General features: G+C 38.8%; 1 protein-coding gene across 1 annotated transcript in view; it reads left to right on the top strand.

Moving 5' to 3' along the window:
- Nucleotides 1–117: 117 nt before the first annotated feature.
- Nucleotides 118–16,881, top strand: part of ACAD11 (acyl-CoA dehydrogenase family member 11) — a 133,671-nt gene continuing 116,907 nt past the window's right edge. Inside the window, exons 1-5 of the mRNA XM_010335805.3 lie at nt 118–355; nt 10,548–10,647; nt 12,619–12,744; nt 13,295–13,456; nt 15,356–15,520. Of these exons, the coding sequence (XP_010334107.1) occupies nt 207–355; nt 10,548–10,647; nt 12,619–12,744; nt 13,295–13,456; nt 15,356–15,520 (702 nt within the window). The 5' untranslated portion in view covers nt 118–206. The remainder of the gene's footprint in view (nt 356–10,547; nt 10,648–12,618; nt 12,745–13,294; nt 13,457–15,355; nt 15,521–16,881) is intronic.

The raw sequence follows: 16,881 nt of genomic DNA, 5'->3' as shown, positions 1-16,881 counted from the left end.
TCTTCCGACACTTGGCTAGAGCTAAAACGTCCAGATTCAGCGGGCCGGCGTTGCTCAGCAACGGCGCGTAGCAGGTGTGTGGTTGGCTGAAGCCAGACCCCGCCCCGGCCTTGGCCCAGACTCTCAGGTGGCGCTGCCCCAACTCCGAAGGACCTCGGCACTCGAGACCTGTGGACTCCGCGCTGCTGTGGCCTGCGGGGGCGATCATGAAGCTAGGTGCCACTGGCAAGACCGATTTGGTCGAAGTGCTGCCACAGCACAAGTTCGACCGCAAGTCCCTGGAGGCCTACCTAAACCAGCGCTTGCCTGGCTTTGGGGCCGAACGTGAGGCTACGCTGACCATTGCTCAGTACAGGTATCGACACTAGGCTTTGCCTACAGCGCAAACAAATCTGTGCTTTGCGTTTTCCTTCCTTTGGCCCGGGGTGGGTTACTAAATTTCTCCCATCCCGATTGCTTTTCCTACCGTCAGTGGACTCATCCTGCAGGCCTGAGCTGCTATTGCCGGCCACCCTGAATTCGATGCTGTGGGGTCTTCCCAATTGGAGGGCAGTCATGGAAGCGCAGTCAAGTTCACCATTCCACTGTCCAAGGGAATCTTTGTTCAAGGATGGATGTATGACCCTTGAGGATTCTCTAAGGCAATTAAGGCTAGAAACTCTGAGAAATAGTTGCCTTCTCTGACCTTTTGGGATATAACCCTTAGATCTTTTTCTGAGAAGCTGGTGTAATTCCGTTTGATTGGCGGTATTCCGGGAGGCTGAGTTAATGACACCAGAAGGAGGATCCGAATTCGAGTACTACTAGCTATTCCACTTAGGACGTCACAGCACCACTTTGGGCCTCAGGTTATTTGAAGTGAGGTAATGGAACTGGGTGAGAGGATTCTGAGAGTACGGTTCCCCGCCGGGAATCGGGCTTTAGTCTAATGTTTTCTAATAGACAATATATTCTTAAAACTTTATTCTAAAAATAACGTTGTTTCTAATACAGGGCTATAGAAAGAGTCCTATCATTCAGAAAACTGAATCTGTCACTTGCTGTCTGGGAGTTTAAATATGTTATATAAACTCTCTGAGAACTAGTTTCCTAAATTGTAATACCTGACTGTACTGATTAATGAAATGCAGTACAGTAATATAGGTGAAAGGGCATGAGAATTGCAATAACAGTATAGTAGTGGCATGTTACCGCTGGCATTTATATTCTTTGACTACTGATTTTGGTGAAAGTGAAAATAGTAATAAAGGAGATGGATCCGGGAACATTTTAGGGTATAGAATTAAAAAGTCCCATGTCCCTACAGATATTGGATAATGAACGAAAAGGTGGAATAAAGAATAGCTGAGATTTCTAGGCTAGAAGCCTCGTGCTATAACAAACTAAAACAGATCAAAGTTCAAATTCCGACTATTCTGTTTACTCTGGGATTTGGACGTGTTACCCTTTGAGCACGTAGTCCTGCTCTGGCAAAAAGGAGATAGCAACACTCAAGAGGTACATAACTGGAATATACTTAATTCTGAACCAAGCTGAATGTTAAACCATAATTGTGTTCAATAAATGAAATTGTGGTATAAAAATTGCTTCCAGAAATATTGTATAAGCTTGGTTTAATAAATATGTATGGCACTTTGGATCCCACAGAGAACACGGGTTCATTTCTAGGACACATGAAAAAGTTTATAAAAATTGGAAAACACATAGGCCATGAAGGAAGTCTTAGAAATTCAAAAGAATCAATCTTTGTATTTTGAAAATGTACTTTCTGGCCAAGTGTGGTGGCTCACACCTGTAATCCCAGCACTTTGGGAGGCTAAGGTGGCTGGATCACTTGAGGTCAGGAGTTCGAGACCAGCCTGGCCAACATGATGAAACCCCATCTCTACTAAAGATACAAAAATTAGCTGCGCATGGTGGCGCACACTGGTAATCCCAGCTACTTGTAGGAGGCTGAGGCAGAAGAATCCCTTGAACTGGGAGAGGGACGTGGCAGTGAGCCGAGATTGCGCCACCACATTCCAGCCTAGGCGACAGAGTGAGACTCCGTCTCAAAAAAAAAAAAGAAAAAGAAAAAACAATTTTTTTTAATGCCAAAAGTTTAACAGAAGACAGCTTGCATGTGTTTAGAAATTAATTGATTCATGGATTAAAGATCCAATAATCTACACAGACAGTAAAAGGCTATCAAAATTCAGTGTACAGAAATCAACTTCATTTCTCTACTTTAACAACAATTAAAATGCCATTCGAAAACCTACAAGAGCATGAAAATACAAATTACCTAAACAAAAGATGTCAAGACCTTTGTAAAGAAATGGTAAAACTTTTATTAGGACCTTAAAAAGAATTTTAGAAATTAAGAGATGCTATGTTATTCGATAGAAATATTCAATATTGCAAACATTTTTCTTCTTATCGATCTATTGATGCAAAGCAATCAAAATCCTAATTTTTTTCTCTAATTTGAAAAAGTGCTCCTAAATTTTATGTGTAAAAGTGAAGGATTAAAGATAGCAGAAACATTTCTAAAGAACCCTAAGGCAGGAAATTTGAATTAAGACGGCATGATATTAGCACAGAGATAGACAAACAGACCAATGAAATAGAATGGAGAGTTCACAGAAAGACCCATAAACTTTTATATTTATAAAAGTTTGATATGTGACACTGTTGGCATTGAGAGTCAGTGGGGAGAATAAAGAAATTTTTGAGAAGTTATACTGGAATAATTGTTATCTGTATGAAGAAATAGAAATTATAGACTCTTTATCTCATATAGTTTCAGGTAGATAAAAGAATTGAATGTTAAAGGCAAAACTATAAATGTTTGGAAGACATGTAAGTTAGTTTTATGACTTCAGAGAAGAAAATTTTTTAAAGGCAAAAGCAGAAACCACAAAGGAAATGACTGATAAATTTTCATTAAAAGACTACTTAATAAATTTTCATTAAAAGACTACTTAAAGTGAGGCCGGGCGCGGTGGCTCAAGCCTGTAATCCCAGCACTTTGGGAGGCCGAGGCGGGTAGATCACAAGGTCAAGAGATCGAGACCATACTGGTCAACATGGAGAAACCCCGTCTCTACTAAAAAAAAGTACCAAAAAAAGTAGCTGGGCATGGTGGCGCGTACCTGTAATCCCAGCTACTCGGGAGGCTGAGGCAGGAGAATTGTGTGAACCCAGGAGGCGGAGGTTGCGGTGAGTTGAGATCGTGCCATTGCACTCCAGCCTGGGTAACAAGAGCGAAACTCCGTCTCAAAAAAAAAAAAAAAAAAAGACTACTTAAAGTGAAAAGACAAAATATTTTCAGTATACATAATGGTTAAAATATTCATATTCAGCATATAAATAACTATAATGGCTCACCTGAAAATGGGCAAAAACTTGAAGATGCTCAGCTTCATTACACTGTAGTAATAAGAGAAATGCAAATTTTAAAAAACACAATGAGAAACCATTTAACACATCCAGATTGACTTCTTTTTTAAAAATCTGGCAATAGGCTGGTCTCAGTGGCTCATGACTGTAATCCCAGCATTTTGGGAGGCCGAGGCAGGTGGATCATGAGGTCAGGAGTTCAAGACCAGCCTGGCCAACATAGTGAAACCCTGTCTCTACTAAAAATACAAAAATTAGCTGGACATGGTGGCGTGCGCCTGTTGTTCCAGCTACTGGGGAGGCTGAGGCAGAAAAATAGCTTGAACCCGGGAGGGAGAGGTTGCAGCGAACCAAGATTTCGCCACTGCACTCCAGTGTGGGCAACAGAGCAAGACTCCATCTCAAAAAATAAAAAGAAGTTGGGAAGATACACATGCCCTGTGACCTAGCAGTTCTACTCACAGGTGTATACACCTGAGACTTTTTCTTGTACTACAGTTTAAGGGGACAATCTACAAAGATGTTAATTGCACTGTTTGTAATAGCAAAAATCCAGGAAACAACACAATGTTTATAGATATAGAATGGATGAATAAAATTGCAGTGTATTCACATAATGGAGTACCATACAACCGTGAAAATGATTTAGCTATAGCTATACATAACACAGAATAAAAAACATGGAGAAATGAACAGTATATTGTATACAGAGATGAACTTCAAGGGAATGATAAATATAAAATTCAGAACAGTAGTTTACTCAGGGGGAGGCATATACAGGGATTCAAAGACTAATTTTCTCGGGGTAGGGAAAATGGTGTTTTGTGGCACTACTATTCCTTATGCCTTACCAATTTTGTAAATACTCTTTTTATCTGCAACATTTACTTTTAAAATTTGCAAAATTTAAATCTTACTGGAAATAGAAAATATTTAGAATTAATAATGAAAGCATTATATAGCTTGATACAACAAAACTTGTGATTTGTAGCTGAGTGCCTAATATGTATCTGGCACTGTCTCAACCACTGAGGATATAACAAAAAATCTTGTCTCCCTGGAACTTCCATCCTATTTGTAGAAAACAGACAGGAAAATCGATTTCTGAACTTTACAATGTCTTCCTAGAGAACACGGCATTCAGCAAAGACTTGAAGGGGGCTGAAGATGTGAACCATGTAAATATCCAGGAGAAGAATGTTCCAGACAGTGGGGACTGCTAATGCAAAGGCCCTGAAAGGGGTATGTTCCTGGTGTGTTGAGGAAACACAGCCCAAATGCCTGAAGTAGTGTAAGCAAGGGCAACAGAGACCCTGTCAGGCAATAAAGAGACTGGCTTTTACTTAGAATTGAGATGGGGAGAGATTTAAAACAGGCTAGAGCAGAGGAGGGAAGTGATCTCTGCTTCTTGTGTTGAGAGTTGACTGAAGGGGCCAAGGGCAGAAGCAAGGACACTAATGTATTACAGTGTTCCAGCAGGGAGATACTAGTGGCACTGACCAGAGTGGTCATGAAGAAAGGTGAGAAGTGGTCATAGTGTATGTATACAGTCACACGCTGCATAATGATGTTTTGGTCAATGATGGACTGCATGTATGGCAGTGGGCGCATTAGATTATAGTACTGTGTTTTTACTGTACCTTTTCTGAGTTTAAATATGTTTAGATACACAAGTGCTTATTGTGTTATAATTAATTGCCTGCAGTCACATACTTCACAGGTTTGTAGCCTAGGAGCAGCAGGCTGTACCATAGAGCCCAGGTGTGTCCTATCGGGTTCAAGTCAGCCTACTTATGCTAACTCCAACCAGCTGAGAGGCTTCGCAGTGAATCAGTGCCCATTAAATGCTTAGGAAGTCATGGTTTCTTATGTGGCTTCCACTGAACAATCATGTAACTCTATCCAACACACACAGGCAGTAATAGAGAGAGGGTAACCACAGCAAGTAGCTTGGGAGACCAGCACACGGACTGAGAAAATCACATTTGGTTTTCCTCAGAATGCCCACTGACACTGGTGGTGGGTAGCTGCTCTTTTCCCAGCAGGGCTTACCGCAGCCCAAGGAAAGAAGTCCTCAGAGTATTCATGGGCAGAGATTCTGCAGGCATCTCAGCCATGATTGGTTTCTCTGAGTCTTTTACGGCTCTCCACAGAAATGTCCATCTCCATTATCTTCAGCTGACACAGGAGGGAGAGCAAAGAGTCTGGAGGTGGCAGTGAGTTTCAGGAAGGATACAGACTCCATCCAGGCTTACTAGAAAACTGAGGTGGGAAAGACATCTACCACTTAAGAAGCCTGCAATGGAAACAGGATCCTCATGGAATATTCGGGTTTTAGTTAGAGCGTGGAGGTGAAGAGTCTATTCAGAGAAGATATTGAAGCTGTATGGAATTGTGAAAGACTATGAGTTCCAGGTGCACAATGGAAGGATATCAGGAGTTGAGGGGGTGGAGAAGACATGGGAGAAAATAGGGAACATGCAGAGCCTTATAGTAATTGTAATGCAGTAGACAAGTATAAACAGGAATTTGGGATCTTCTGGTATTGATATAAAGAGGGTTAAAGAACACAATGAAACCACTTCCAGGGGTCTCAAGGCAGCAGTGCTGTCAGTGATAGGAAATGGGAAGTGGTAGGTATGTACTGGGGCTGGAGAGGGACAGTCTTACACTAGGTTAAGTAGTGTGGACTCACTGTTTTTCTTTTTGTTGTCAATTTTAAAAGGCTTTGTCCTCTATCATGAATTGCACTTTCTACCTATTATCATGTGAATAAAATACAACTGTATTCCCTTACCCTGTGTATATTCAGGTATTCAAAATGTCTATTAGTATATGAAATAGCAGCTCAAATATGATTTTTTTAAAGTGCCACTAAACTAACTTCCTACACATCAGAGTCCTTCAGATTTCATGTTCATGGTCAAACTTCATGTTGAGTTTTGGTTGGCTTAGTCAGTTTCTGTAGTCATGGTTCCAGAATATGCACCTGTAAGGATGAGCAACCACTTCTAGGGAAGTCCCCAGCAAAGCACCTAGCATGGTGCCAGCTGTGGTATGCTGTGATAATGGCAGGGTTTGGACCCTCTCCAGCTCTTTCGGCTGATGTTAAATTCTTTCTTCTCAGTAAGGAGATTCTTGACCAGTTATTTGATGACTCCATTGCACTCGTCAAGAGTCTTCTGTTTGACTTCACCTTTGATTCTGCTTCGCCATCTCTCATTTTCCACTGTGGTCTATTGAATTCATAGGATATGACCAACTTCTTATGCAAAAATGTCTCTCTGTTTTTCATCTTCCAGCTTTGTACTTTTATGCCTCTTGTACCATATGCTCAATGTTTCTATGTGCAAATACTGGGTCATATGTCTTTTAATTTTCTTTTTTTCCTGATCTCTTATCAACAGCAAACACTTTTGAGATGCTGTTGGCATCAATACACAAAGTTATGTAAATCTGTGGAAATCCTGTGAGTTCAAATTTGCCAGGCTGATTGTTATTCTTCATCATTGCTTATTCAATTTCGTAAACCGTAATGAGCAAACCAAACTGGTTGTCAGAGTAGATAGTTGGTGAAGGTCTGAGTCTGCTTAGTATAAGTGGTTGTAGTAAACACACTTGATCAGATTAGTCATCATTTTGCCAGTGGCTTCAATACCAAAGGCAAAGGAGTAAAATTTAAAAGCAGCAAATTCTGAATATTTTCAAATCTCTGGACAAGGGAGGAGGTGGCTTCCTAGATAGCCACAAAGATAACTGACTCCCTTATCAGGGCCAATGCTTTTTTATTTTTATTTTTTTAGTTCCTTTCCGTTGAAAAATTTCTGAAGGAATTTCTGAGTTTGTAAAGCTTAGAGAGGCAGGTAGATGCTCCCTCTAGGATGATGCCGTGAGTCTGAGCCTTGTCAACGGTGATATAAATAAAGGGTTAATAAAACTTTTCTCCTGCTCTATGGATAAATTTATTTAATTTTCTAGCTCTATAATTCTGAAAACTTGGTAAGGTGGCATATCAGCTGTGTTTCCATGCAACATTGCTGTGGTAAAAATAACATCAATTAGTAAACTACATCTGAACTGGAAGGTCTGTAAATGAACTGTAAGTATCTGGTAGAGAGGCATAGCTTTGGGCTTCCCTAAGTGTAGAGAGTTCTTTTAACTAGTCACGTCCTTTGCTAGGGCCCTGGAAGCTGGTGCCAAAGGACTGCCACTATAGATAATGGCGACTGTGGGGCATGAGGTTTTACTATGATCTCAATGTTTGTATACCTCCAAAATTCATATGCTGAAAATCCTTACTCCCAAGGTAATGTTATTAAGAGATGGGGTCTTTGGGAGATGATTGGATCATGAGTACAGTGACCTCAAGAATGGGACCAGTGTTATAAAGGAGGCTCCAAAGAACTGCCTTGCTTCTTCCACCATGAGGAAAGAGTAAGAAGGCACCATCTCTAAGAAAGTGGGTCCTCACCAGACACTGAATCTGCCAGCACCTTCATTTTGGACGTTCCAGGCTCCAAAAATGTGAGAAATAAATTTCTATTGTTTATAAGCTACCCAGTCTATGGTATTTTATAATAGCAGCCTGAATAGACTAAGACTTCTAAATTAAGGTAGCACCTATACTTGCCCATTTTCTGATCTCATTTCCTTGCACCTGAGCTGTCACTGGGCGGGCACGGGGTTGTGGGGGCAATGGGGACATAGAGTAAACCCTGGACTGCTACAAGGAGTCTGCTGAAGAAACTCATCTGATGCCGCCATGCCACATCCTGTTGTTCCTGTCTGTGTATGCTTCTAAGTGAACCAGTGCTATGGATGGCTTAGTAGGGTCTCATGAGATTATCTGTTTAAAGTCTTCTCTAACCAACTAAGTGTCCATGGCTACACTTACATGCAAAGATTTTCTGTTTGTCAGTGAAGGTTGGACACATCAAAAGTACCATCTCTTAGGTTATAGATCAACACAATTCTCTCGGCACCAAATATCTTGTCCAAGAACTAACCAATATTATGACTATTAGCTCAGTGATGATTCTTATATTGAGACCATCAACGGTTGCAGGCTATTTGGAGGCCTGATGCTTGGAGTGGTTAAATTTAGTGAGTACTGTACTGACAGTGTTGACAGTGATCCTGCCCACACAGATGGGCTTCTACAATGTTTATTTATCTTTGTTATAACCATTTTAGGTACTTCCTCAAAAGAGAAACTTTTACTTGTTTTTGTTTTTGAGAAATTAATATAACATAAAATTTTAAAATTTAACAGTTTTAAAGTGTACAAGTCAGTTGTTTTTCCATGTATTCACAACATTATACAACCATCACCACTATCTGATTCTAGAACATTTTCATCATCCCAAAAGAAACTCATATCTCCCAATTTTTTCCACCCTCTATCCCTGGCTGCCACTAATCTACTTTCTGTGAGTACAGATTTGCCTATTCCGGACATTTCATAGATGTGGAATCACATAATACATATGTAGTCTTTTGTGACTAGCTTTTTTCACTTAACATATTTTCAAGATTCATCCATGTTGTAGCATGGATCAACATTTTATTCCTTTTTATTGCCAAACAATATTCCATTGTATAGATATCCCACATTTTGTTTATCCTTTTACCTGCAGACAGACATTTGAGCTGTTTCTAATTTTGGGCTGTTGTGAATTGTACTGCTGTGAACATTCATGTACGAGTTTTTGTGTTAATTTTGTGTGTTCAGTTCTCTTGGATATAAATGTAGAATCAGACTTACTGGGTCACTCTATGTTCAACAAGAAGCTTTTAGTTTTCCCTTTATATTTAACTTGAGTCATTTAGTATCATGAAAGACCAGTACTTTATATGTGACTAGAGAACTGCCTCATCAAAAATGCATCCAATCAGATGTTTGGCATTTTTAAAAAATGTGTTTGGAAGAGCCGTTGCAATTAACTGTTTGCAGCATCAAAGATAACTTGTTCTGTATCAATAAAGACAGCATAGCATGTGGTGGTCCTATTTCCTGACCACTGGCGATTATTTCCACCTTTCTATGGTAAAAGGCACCCACACAGGATTAGATGGTACCAAAACCAGTGCTCTTTGATATGATTGCCAGGAAGGATGGGTTTGACTTATAGAAGACATAGATACTGGAGCTGCTGCCACACTCAATCTAGGCTCACGCTTGTGTTTTCCTGATAAAGGTTGGAGTCCTGGGAAGAAATTTCAAATATTTTTTTTTTCTACTTTATCCTATTACCTGTTACCTTAAAGACTGATTCTTCTGTTTATTTCATTTAGATTTCTCCTTTGTACAGTTGGATTCTTCAGAAGTTGGGTGATTCTTAAATGCCCATATTATAAATGAAGGTATAGACTGAAGAGTTTTGGTAGCTGAAGTGTTTATCCTTAGTGTAGGTGAGAATTTCTGTTCATCTGGCTGGGAAAGTCAATGCCCTGGTGTCTGTGAATTAGCTGGGCCAGCATTGCACTTCCCTGGACCATATGCTCATTGTGGGACCTCACTTCTCAGAACTCCCATTGTAGAGAGCTGAATTCATGCACTAGCCTTGGTGACACCTATGGGGATTATCTCTCTAAAGGCAGATGAGGGGGAATTAACCCAGCTGTTCCTGCATCCTTTAATTCAGGCATCCCCAAACTGCGGCCCGCGTGCGGCCCCCTGAAGCCATTTATCCGGCCCCCCACCACACTTCAGGAAGGGGCACCTCTTTCATTGGTAGTCAGTGAGAGGAGCACAGTATGTAGCGGCCCTCCAACGGTCTGAGGGACAGTGAACTGGCCCCCTGTGTAAAAAGTTTGGGGACGCCTGCTTTAATTCATTTTCTGACTGATCACTTACAATCTCTTCTCAGATTCTTTATTTACTTACATCAGTCATCGTTCTACAAGTTCTCCTGACAAAACTTATGATTTGCAGTCAGGAAGTGGGATCCTCTTTTCTACCTGTGTGGGTCAGACTCTTCAGCTGCCAGTATGTTGCCATCTGCTTTAATATTATCTAGAAATTCATGTTGTGAGCTGCTGATAGCACCTCTCTTGATATTCCAGCACTGGGATGAATTTATTTTCATTTGTTTCTTCTGACATTTCAGTAGGATTTGGGGATGAAGGAAATCTTTGTAATTGACCTTTTCTTTACTTTTATCTAGATCAGGACAGTCCAATCCAACCTTTTATCTCCAGAAGGGCTTTCAAGCATATGTGCTCAGGAAAAAACCACCAGGTTCACTTCTTCCTAAAGCACATAAGGTATAGTATACAAATGTAATGATAAATTCTTTGGTGACAAATAAATGCTTTGAATACACACAAAGCCAATATACTTTTAAAAGGCATCCTATGATTGCCAAATAACATAAAATGTATTTTATTTTTAATGAAAATTTCCCTTGAAGTATATCTTGTCTTAAGAAAGGATTTGAGGTTGAAATGTAAGCCTATCTTTAGGCCATTAATCTTGAACAATACCCACTTCTTTTGTGTATTTGATTTTCCTCTACACTGTTGGCTAGAAGTAAAATCAGCCAATGAATATTTTCAGTGCTACTCCTCTATAGATATTTTGGTTTTGTTGTATATTTAAATTATAATACATAATAGTATCTACTCAGAATTATTTTGATATATTTGCTGTGACAATCCTCTGATCTTTTGGTGATAGAAAGATTTGAATAAGTATTTTACAGTACCCTCTAAATATACGACAGTGAGAATTATAAAAGATTTTTGTTAAAAACTAAGTTTTTCTGTCTTCAGAAAACATATATTATCTGTAGATTTCCAGAGAACAGAAGGGGACAGAAATCAAAGTACTGGAGAACATTAAAAGCACTGTGCATATTTAGGATGTGACTGTAATCATGTACAGCAGGTGATTCCCAGGCCCAGCTCACTGGGGAAGGACAGTTGTGGGGTAGACTTAATATCACAGTATTAAAAAATGTAAATTCTATGGGACTTTTTTGGTCCCAAATCATATTCCCAGAAACATGAAGGAACTTGGATGCTTAAGATAAAAAAAGTTGGGTAACTTTTATTAAATCTCAGTGTGGCATGGCTGAAGGCTAATCCCTACCCATGCCCCAGTAAACAGCTTTATTTGTCTCTTTTCTTGAAAACATCCCACCTGAACACATCAGAACAGGGCATAATGCTCTCAGCCCAAGCACGAGGATCTGGAGTCCTTTGTTTCAACTCCCTTCATTTTTCTCAATGCTTCACTGAAAAAAGCAATGCTCCTTCTATGTGATCCTCTTTTTGCTTGTCTAACCCTCTTGCCCTCTCCCCCTTTTCCAACTCCCCCTCATCTCCCAACACCAGAGAGGTTACAAACACTTTTTTCCACAGCCCCTGATACCACTGGCTTCTCTAACCTTGGACATGGGTTTCGTTAGTTTCCTGTTCCAGTTACTGCTGTAGCAGCTGCTTTACTTCCTGATATCAAAATGAGTTTCCCCTCCTTAGAATGGTCGGTCACCATTGTCTGAATCTGAGGCCAGGTGACTACATGCAGATGAGCCATCCTGACTTTGCCCGCATCAACAGCTCTGCCCTTGGGTCCTGAGTGATAGGCCTGTGCATCTGTCTAATTAAGGAAGCCGTTTTCTTCCTACTGTCTTATTTGGGCTCCAGTTTGCCTCCAGCTGCCTACTTTCCTGGTAGTTATCTTGAGCTCCACAGCAGTCCTGAGTGCCAGGAAGGATCCCCATGTCCCTGCCCTGGAAACACATGCCTCCCATACTCTCCAGAAGGGGAAGGTACATTTCCTTCCACCACCACCCACCTCTCACCCCCAGCTCTCTGTAGCTGACTATAGTAGAGTGCTAGAATAGAGACTTACGTGAGCTTCCCTGGAAGACCTGAAAGAACAACCAGCCAGCCAGGGAACTGCTGAGGACAAATGGATGTTTTATGATAAAATATGTGAAATATTGTGAACATTAACTATTGCCTTGGCATTATCAGAGCCAGTATTAAGTCTCATGCAGGTGCTCATCCTCTTATCCTAATTAAATTACGTTTTTTCACAGTGGTCTAATTTGTAATCATGATTATACCAAGACCACTATTAGAAAAATTATTACTATTATATTCTGGGTTATTTGTTGATACTGTTTTATAGTTGTTTTCTATCCTTAAGGTTCGCCCATGAGTAGGTATTAAATTTAATTACAATTAAAGCAGTTTCTCTGATTTTTAATGATTCATCATTCTCTTTAGATTGATAGAGAATTTAAGGTCCAGAAAGCCTTGTTTTCAATTGGATTCCCCGTTCCCAAGCCTATATTATACTGCAATGATACGTCTGTCATTGGAACAGAATTTTACATAATGGAACATGTGCAGGTAAATTAATCTTATTTTGTTGATGCTTTTACTTTTAATTATGAAGTTAATTAGGATGTTTTATTACATTAAGTTTTATTATGATACTAATAAATGATATAGTTTGCTATTTAACATTTTAGGTGATTAGATTGCTTTGCAAAGGCTTAAAATTTTGTTCAAATGTGAGCATTTACAAAGGGAGGTATGTAGCAGACAAATTTAATAATTAAGAGGTATTGACTTATTCTTAAATTTTCCTCTAGGTGTCAGTAAAGAGCTATATGTAATTGTAATAACCAACTTGTCCATAAGGTAGCAGGGAAAACCCATCTTTACGTAGTAGTTTAAGCCATTAAGAACAATAAATTCAAAATGTGTTTTAAATTTTTTCTTTAAAATAGTTGAGAGTAGTTTTAATGTTTATAGTCATCTTGGCATATCCTTGTATTTTCCCTTTGGCACGTATACTCTAATATTAAATATATTTCACAAATGAATGTTTTTCTAGTAGATTCTGCAAAGTATTGGTTGCACACATTTAAATAATCTGTTGTAATCACTTCCATAGGGTCGAATCTTTCGTGATTTAACAATTCCTGAAGTTAGCCCGGCAGAACGTTCAGCCTTGTATGTGGCCATGGTAGAAACACTGGCTCAGTTACATTCCTTGAGTATACAGTCATTGCAGCTGGAAGGATATGGTATAGGTGCTGGGTACTGCAAAAGACAGGTAATACATCCACATAAATACCTATCTTTTTCAAGTTCTTGTAAATAATGTATTAGTCAACATAAAAACCTATTATTGTATAATTTTCTGAAACTTGACTATGACTTTTAACATTGTCTTTCAGAATGACTTGTTTTTAGCATAAAATTATCTTATATTTTTAGATCAGGCTTTGTTCAGCAAAATCTTCTGTTTTAGACTTTTCACCTAATTTTCCAATACTTTTTAACTATACAGTTTTTTCTAAGTTGGACTAGCAGATATTTATTAAGCTTGACTGTGTGTTTAATATCTGCTGAGTACTGTGTTAAATATCAAGAAAAATATAGAATATGTTCCTCCCCATAAGAACTTGTCATTTTGGAGAGACCTGTATATGCATGTCATACATGAAACCTGAAAAAGGTATAAGAGTATAAAATCTGGTAGTAAATTGTTTGATACTCATCATGAGAGCTGTGCCATTCAAAGATTGGTAGTTGGGATGCCCTTGCTTATATAAAGTTTTCTGGGAGAGAGATCTTATGAGTATTTATGGAAAGATAAAATTTAAAGTGATGTGGATCATTTTAAATTAAAGGAAAGCAATACTAGATATACATGGGCTGCTTTCCTTTGTAAGCATATTATTTTATGGGAGTTAGGAAAGAGAAAATGGAACTAAAGTTTAGAGAGTCCTCACTATATGCTAAGTCCTACATGGCAGGGTGAGTTGTCAACCTCTCTTTTTTGATCTTTACAACAACCCTAAGATATAGGTATTATTACTCCCACTTTGCAGATAAAGAAAGGGAGGCTTGCATCAATCAAGTAATACACAAGTAAGTGGCTTAGATAGAATTTAAACCCAAGTCAATATGACTGGGTAAGACAAAGTAAAGATCTTTGCTCTATTGCACTAAATTGAGCAAAGATACCTTGAGAAATGGAGATAAAAAAGCAAATAAACAATATGGCCCCACTTGTTAGAGGGCTTTAAGAATAGGTTGATTTGTTTGCATTCGTTTCTAAGAACAATAGAAGATCTTTATACTACTTATACCTGTAATATATTTTTAAAATTCTATGGGTAATAAGAAAGAATATTAAAATGAAAAGTAGGCTGGGCACGGTGGCTCACACCTGTAATCCCAGCACTTTGGGAGGCCGAGGCAGGTGGATCACAAGGTCAGGAGTTTGAGACCAACCTGACCAACATGGTGAAACCCGGTCTCTACTAAAAATACAAAAATTAGATGGGTGTTGTGGTGTGCCTGTAATCCCAGCTACTCAGAAGGCTGAAACAGAACAATTGCTTGAACCCAAGAAGCAGAGGTTGCAGTGAGCCAAGATTGTGCCACTGCACTCCAGCCTGGGGGACAGAGCAAGACTCTGTCTCAAAAAGAAAAAAATGAAAAGTAAATATCTTTCTTTTTTCTTTCCTTCTAATCCCCATATTCCCTTTTTCGGGGCTTACTTCTAGTGACCCTTTCCAGAAATTATCTATGGCTATATATTTGTGTGTGTGTGTGTGTGTGTGTGTGTGTGAGAGAGAGAGAGAGAGAGAGAGAGAGAGAGAAAGTGTGTGTGTGTTTGTATGCATTCTCTTTTTTTTTCTTCTATGAAATAGTTGCTGAATAAAGACTAGAACCCACATCTCTTAATGCCTAGACCAGTATTTTTTTTTCCTGATAAAAAGCTACGTAAGGAAAATGAAACTACATGGAAAAGATACTTAAATGTTTAAGGTTTAGGCCGATTTGAGTGTTTTAGGCTGACGTGTGTATCACCAGCATGGGTCTTGAGTATTAAGGAGTATTAAGGAGTAAAACGGCATTCGAATTTTGTTTTAATTTTAGAATTGCTAGATCTTACATTCTGCTTTCAGCTTTACCATTTTGCTTATTTATATGGCTTTAGGTATCAACCTGGACAAAGCAATATCAAGCTACAGCTCATCAGGACATCCCTGCCATGCAACAGCTTTCCAAGTGGTTAATGAAGAACTTGCCAGATAATGACAATGAAGAGAATTTGGTTCATGGAGATTTCAGACTAGATAACACAGTTTTTCACCCTAAAGAGGTACAGTTAGCCATGTTTACAATTAATCGAGTAGGTCTGTTCTGTGACACAGCACTAAGTAAATGTCCCCCCACTCCAGAGCACTGAAGGAGCCCAACCCTCTCCCTGTTCCCCTATAGCTCAGGACTGTCTTCATCACTCAGAATTTTTAGAAAGGAGTCCTGTAGATTTTCTAGCATAGGTTAGCTGCCTACCTTTGAGACTGGTTCTAATCCCAAGTGAAATCTGGTTTACTGCTTGAAAAGGATTTGGGAATTCTACCTGCGTGTTGCTGTTTTCTTCAAAGAAGTTTTTCATCTACTAGTTAAAATATTCAGCTTATCCATGTTCTTGCTTTTTTTTTTCTGGTTCATTTATACTTCTTTGTGGTTTTTAGTCGTATCTCATGAAGAATGTATTATTTGTTTATTATACAGTTCAGAGAATAGAGAATTCCAAAAGCGTCTTGAGGCTTCAAAATAATTACATGAGATTAATATAACCTTGCTGTGTATAAATGTGCACATTGTACTCTTTATAAGAGTATAAGTAAATGAAAGCTATAATCCTCCACTGAGCACCTACAGTGAGGCCTTGGATTACAGTATAGTGGGAATGAAGAAACTTTCTCAGTTATCCTCTGATTAACTGTATGCCTTTAGGCATGCCGTTTGGCGCTTAGTATTCCTACATGCATGAGAAAGATCTGCAGTTCCCTGAATCCTGCTTCTGAGAGGAGGATCTATTCTGGGTTTATGCATTTTATTAGAAGGCTAAGACGTTTTAGGGTGGAAGAGCTGCTCTAAATTCGTCTGCTAAACTTCCAGGTTTTGTGTTTCTTTCCTACTAGAAAAGGATGTTGGAAAAACCATTATTCATTCCATTATTGTCATAACTCAAAGTAGTGTATATCAATTGAAAATCCAAAAAGAATATAAACACATGTGGGCATGTTTACCAGCAGGAGAAAACATTCTATGGAAAAGTCAATATGGATATTAAAATTACATATATGTAATTATATATGTATGTGCATTCATGTGTAACCTTTTGCTAAGGACGCTGATGAATTCTGAATTCTAACCTTGTTAATTACTCTTAGAAAAATTAAATATGCTAATTTATAACATAGAAAATTATAGAAACATATACCTTAAAACATAGCAGAACCTGGCCCGTATTTGATCTGTGTCATTTGGTTAATATTTTAGGAACCTATCCTTGAATAAGTCAGAGTTCCCCATATGTTCTGTATCTATAGTACTTTCCTAATCTTAAGCAAGTAAGAAAAAAATTCAGACCTAGATCTTCTAATGTATTATATATTGTCTCCTGAGATGTTTAAATTTGAGATTAGTCATAATATGCTGAAAATAATGGTA

Source organism: Saimiri boliviensis, chromosome 9, assembly GCF_048565385.1.
Source record: "Saimiri boliviensis isolate mSaiBol1 chromosome 9, mSaiBol1.pri, whole genome shotgun sequence".
Taxonomy (NCBI): domain Eukaryota; kingdom Metazoa; phylum Chordata; class Mammalia; order Primates; family Cebidae; genus Saimiri; species Saimiri boliviensis.
Note: the sequence above shows the minus strand (reverse complement) of the source record. Positions and strands in the feature narration are given on the sequence as shown.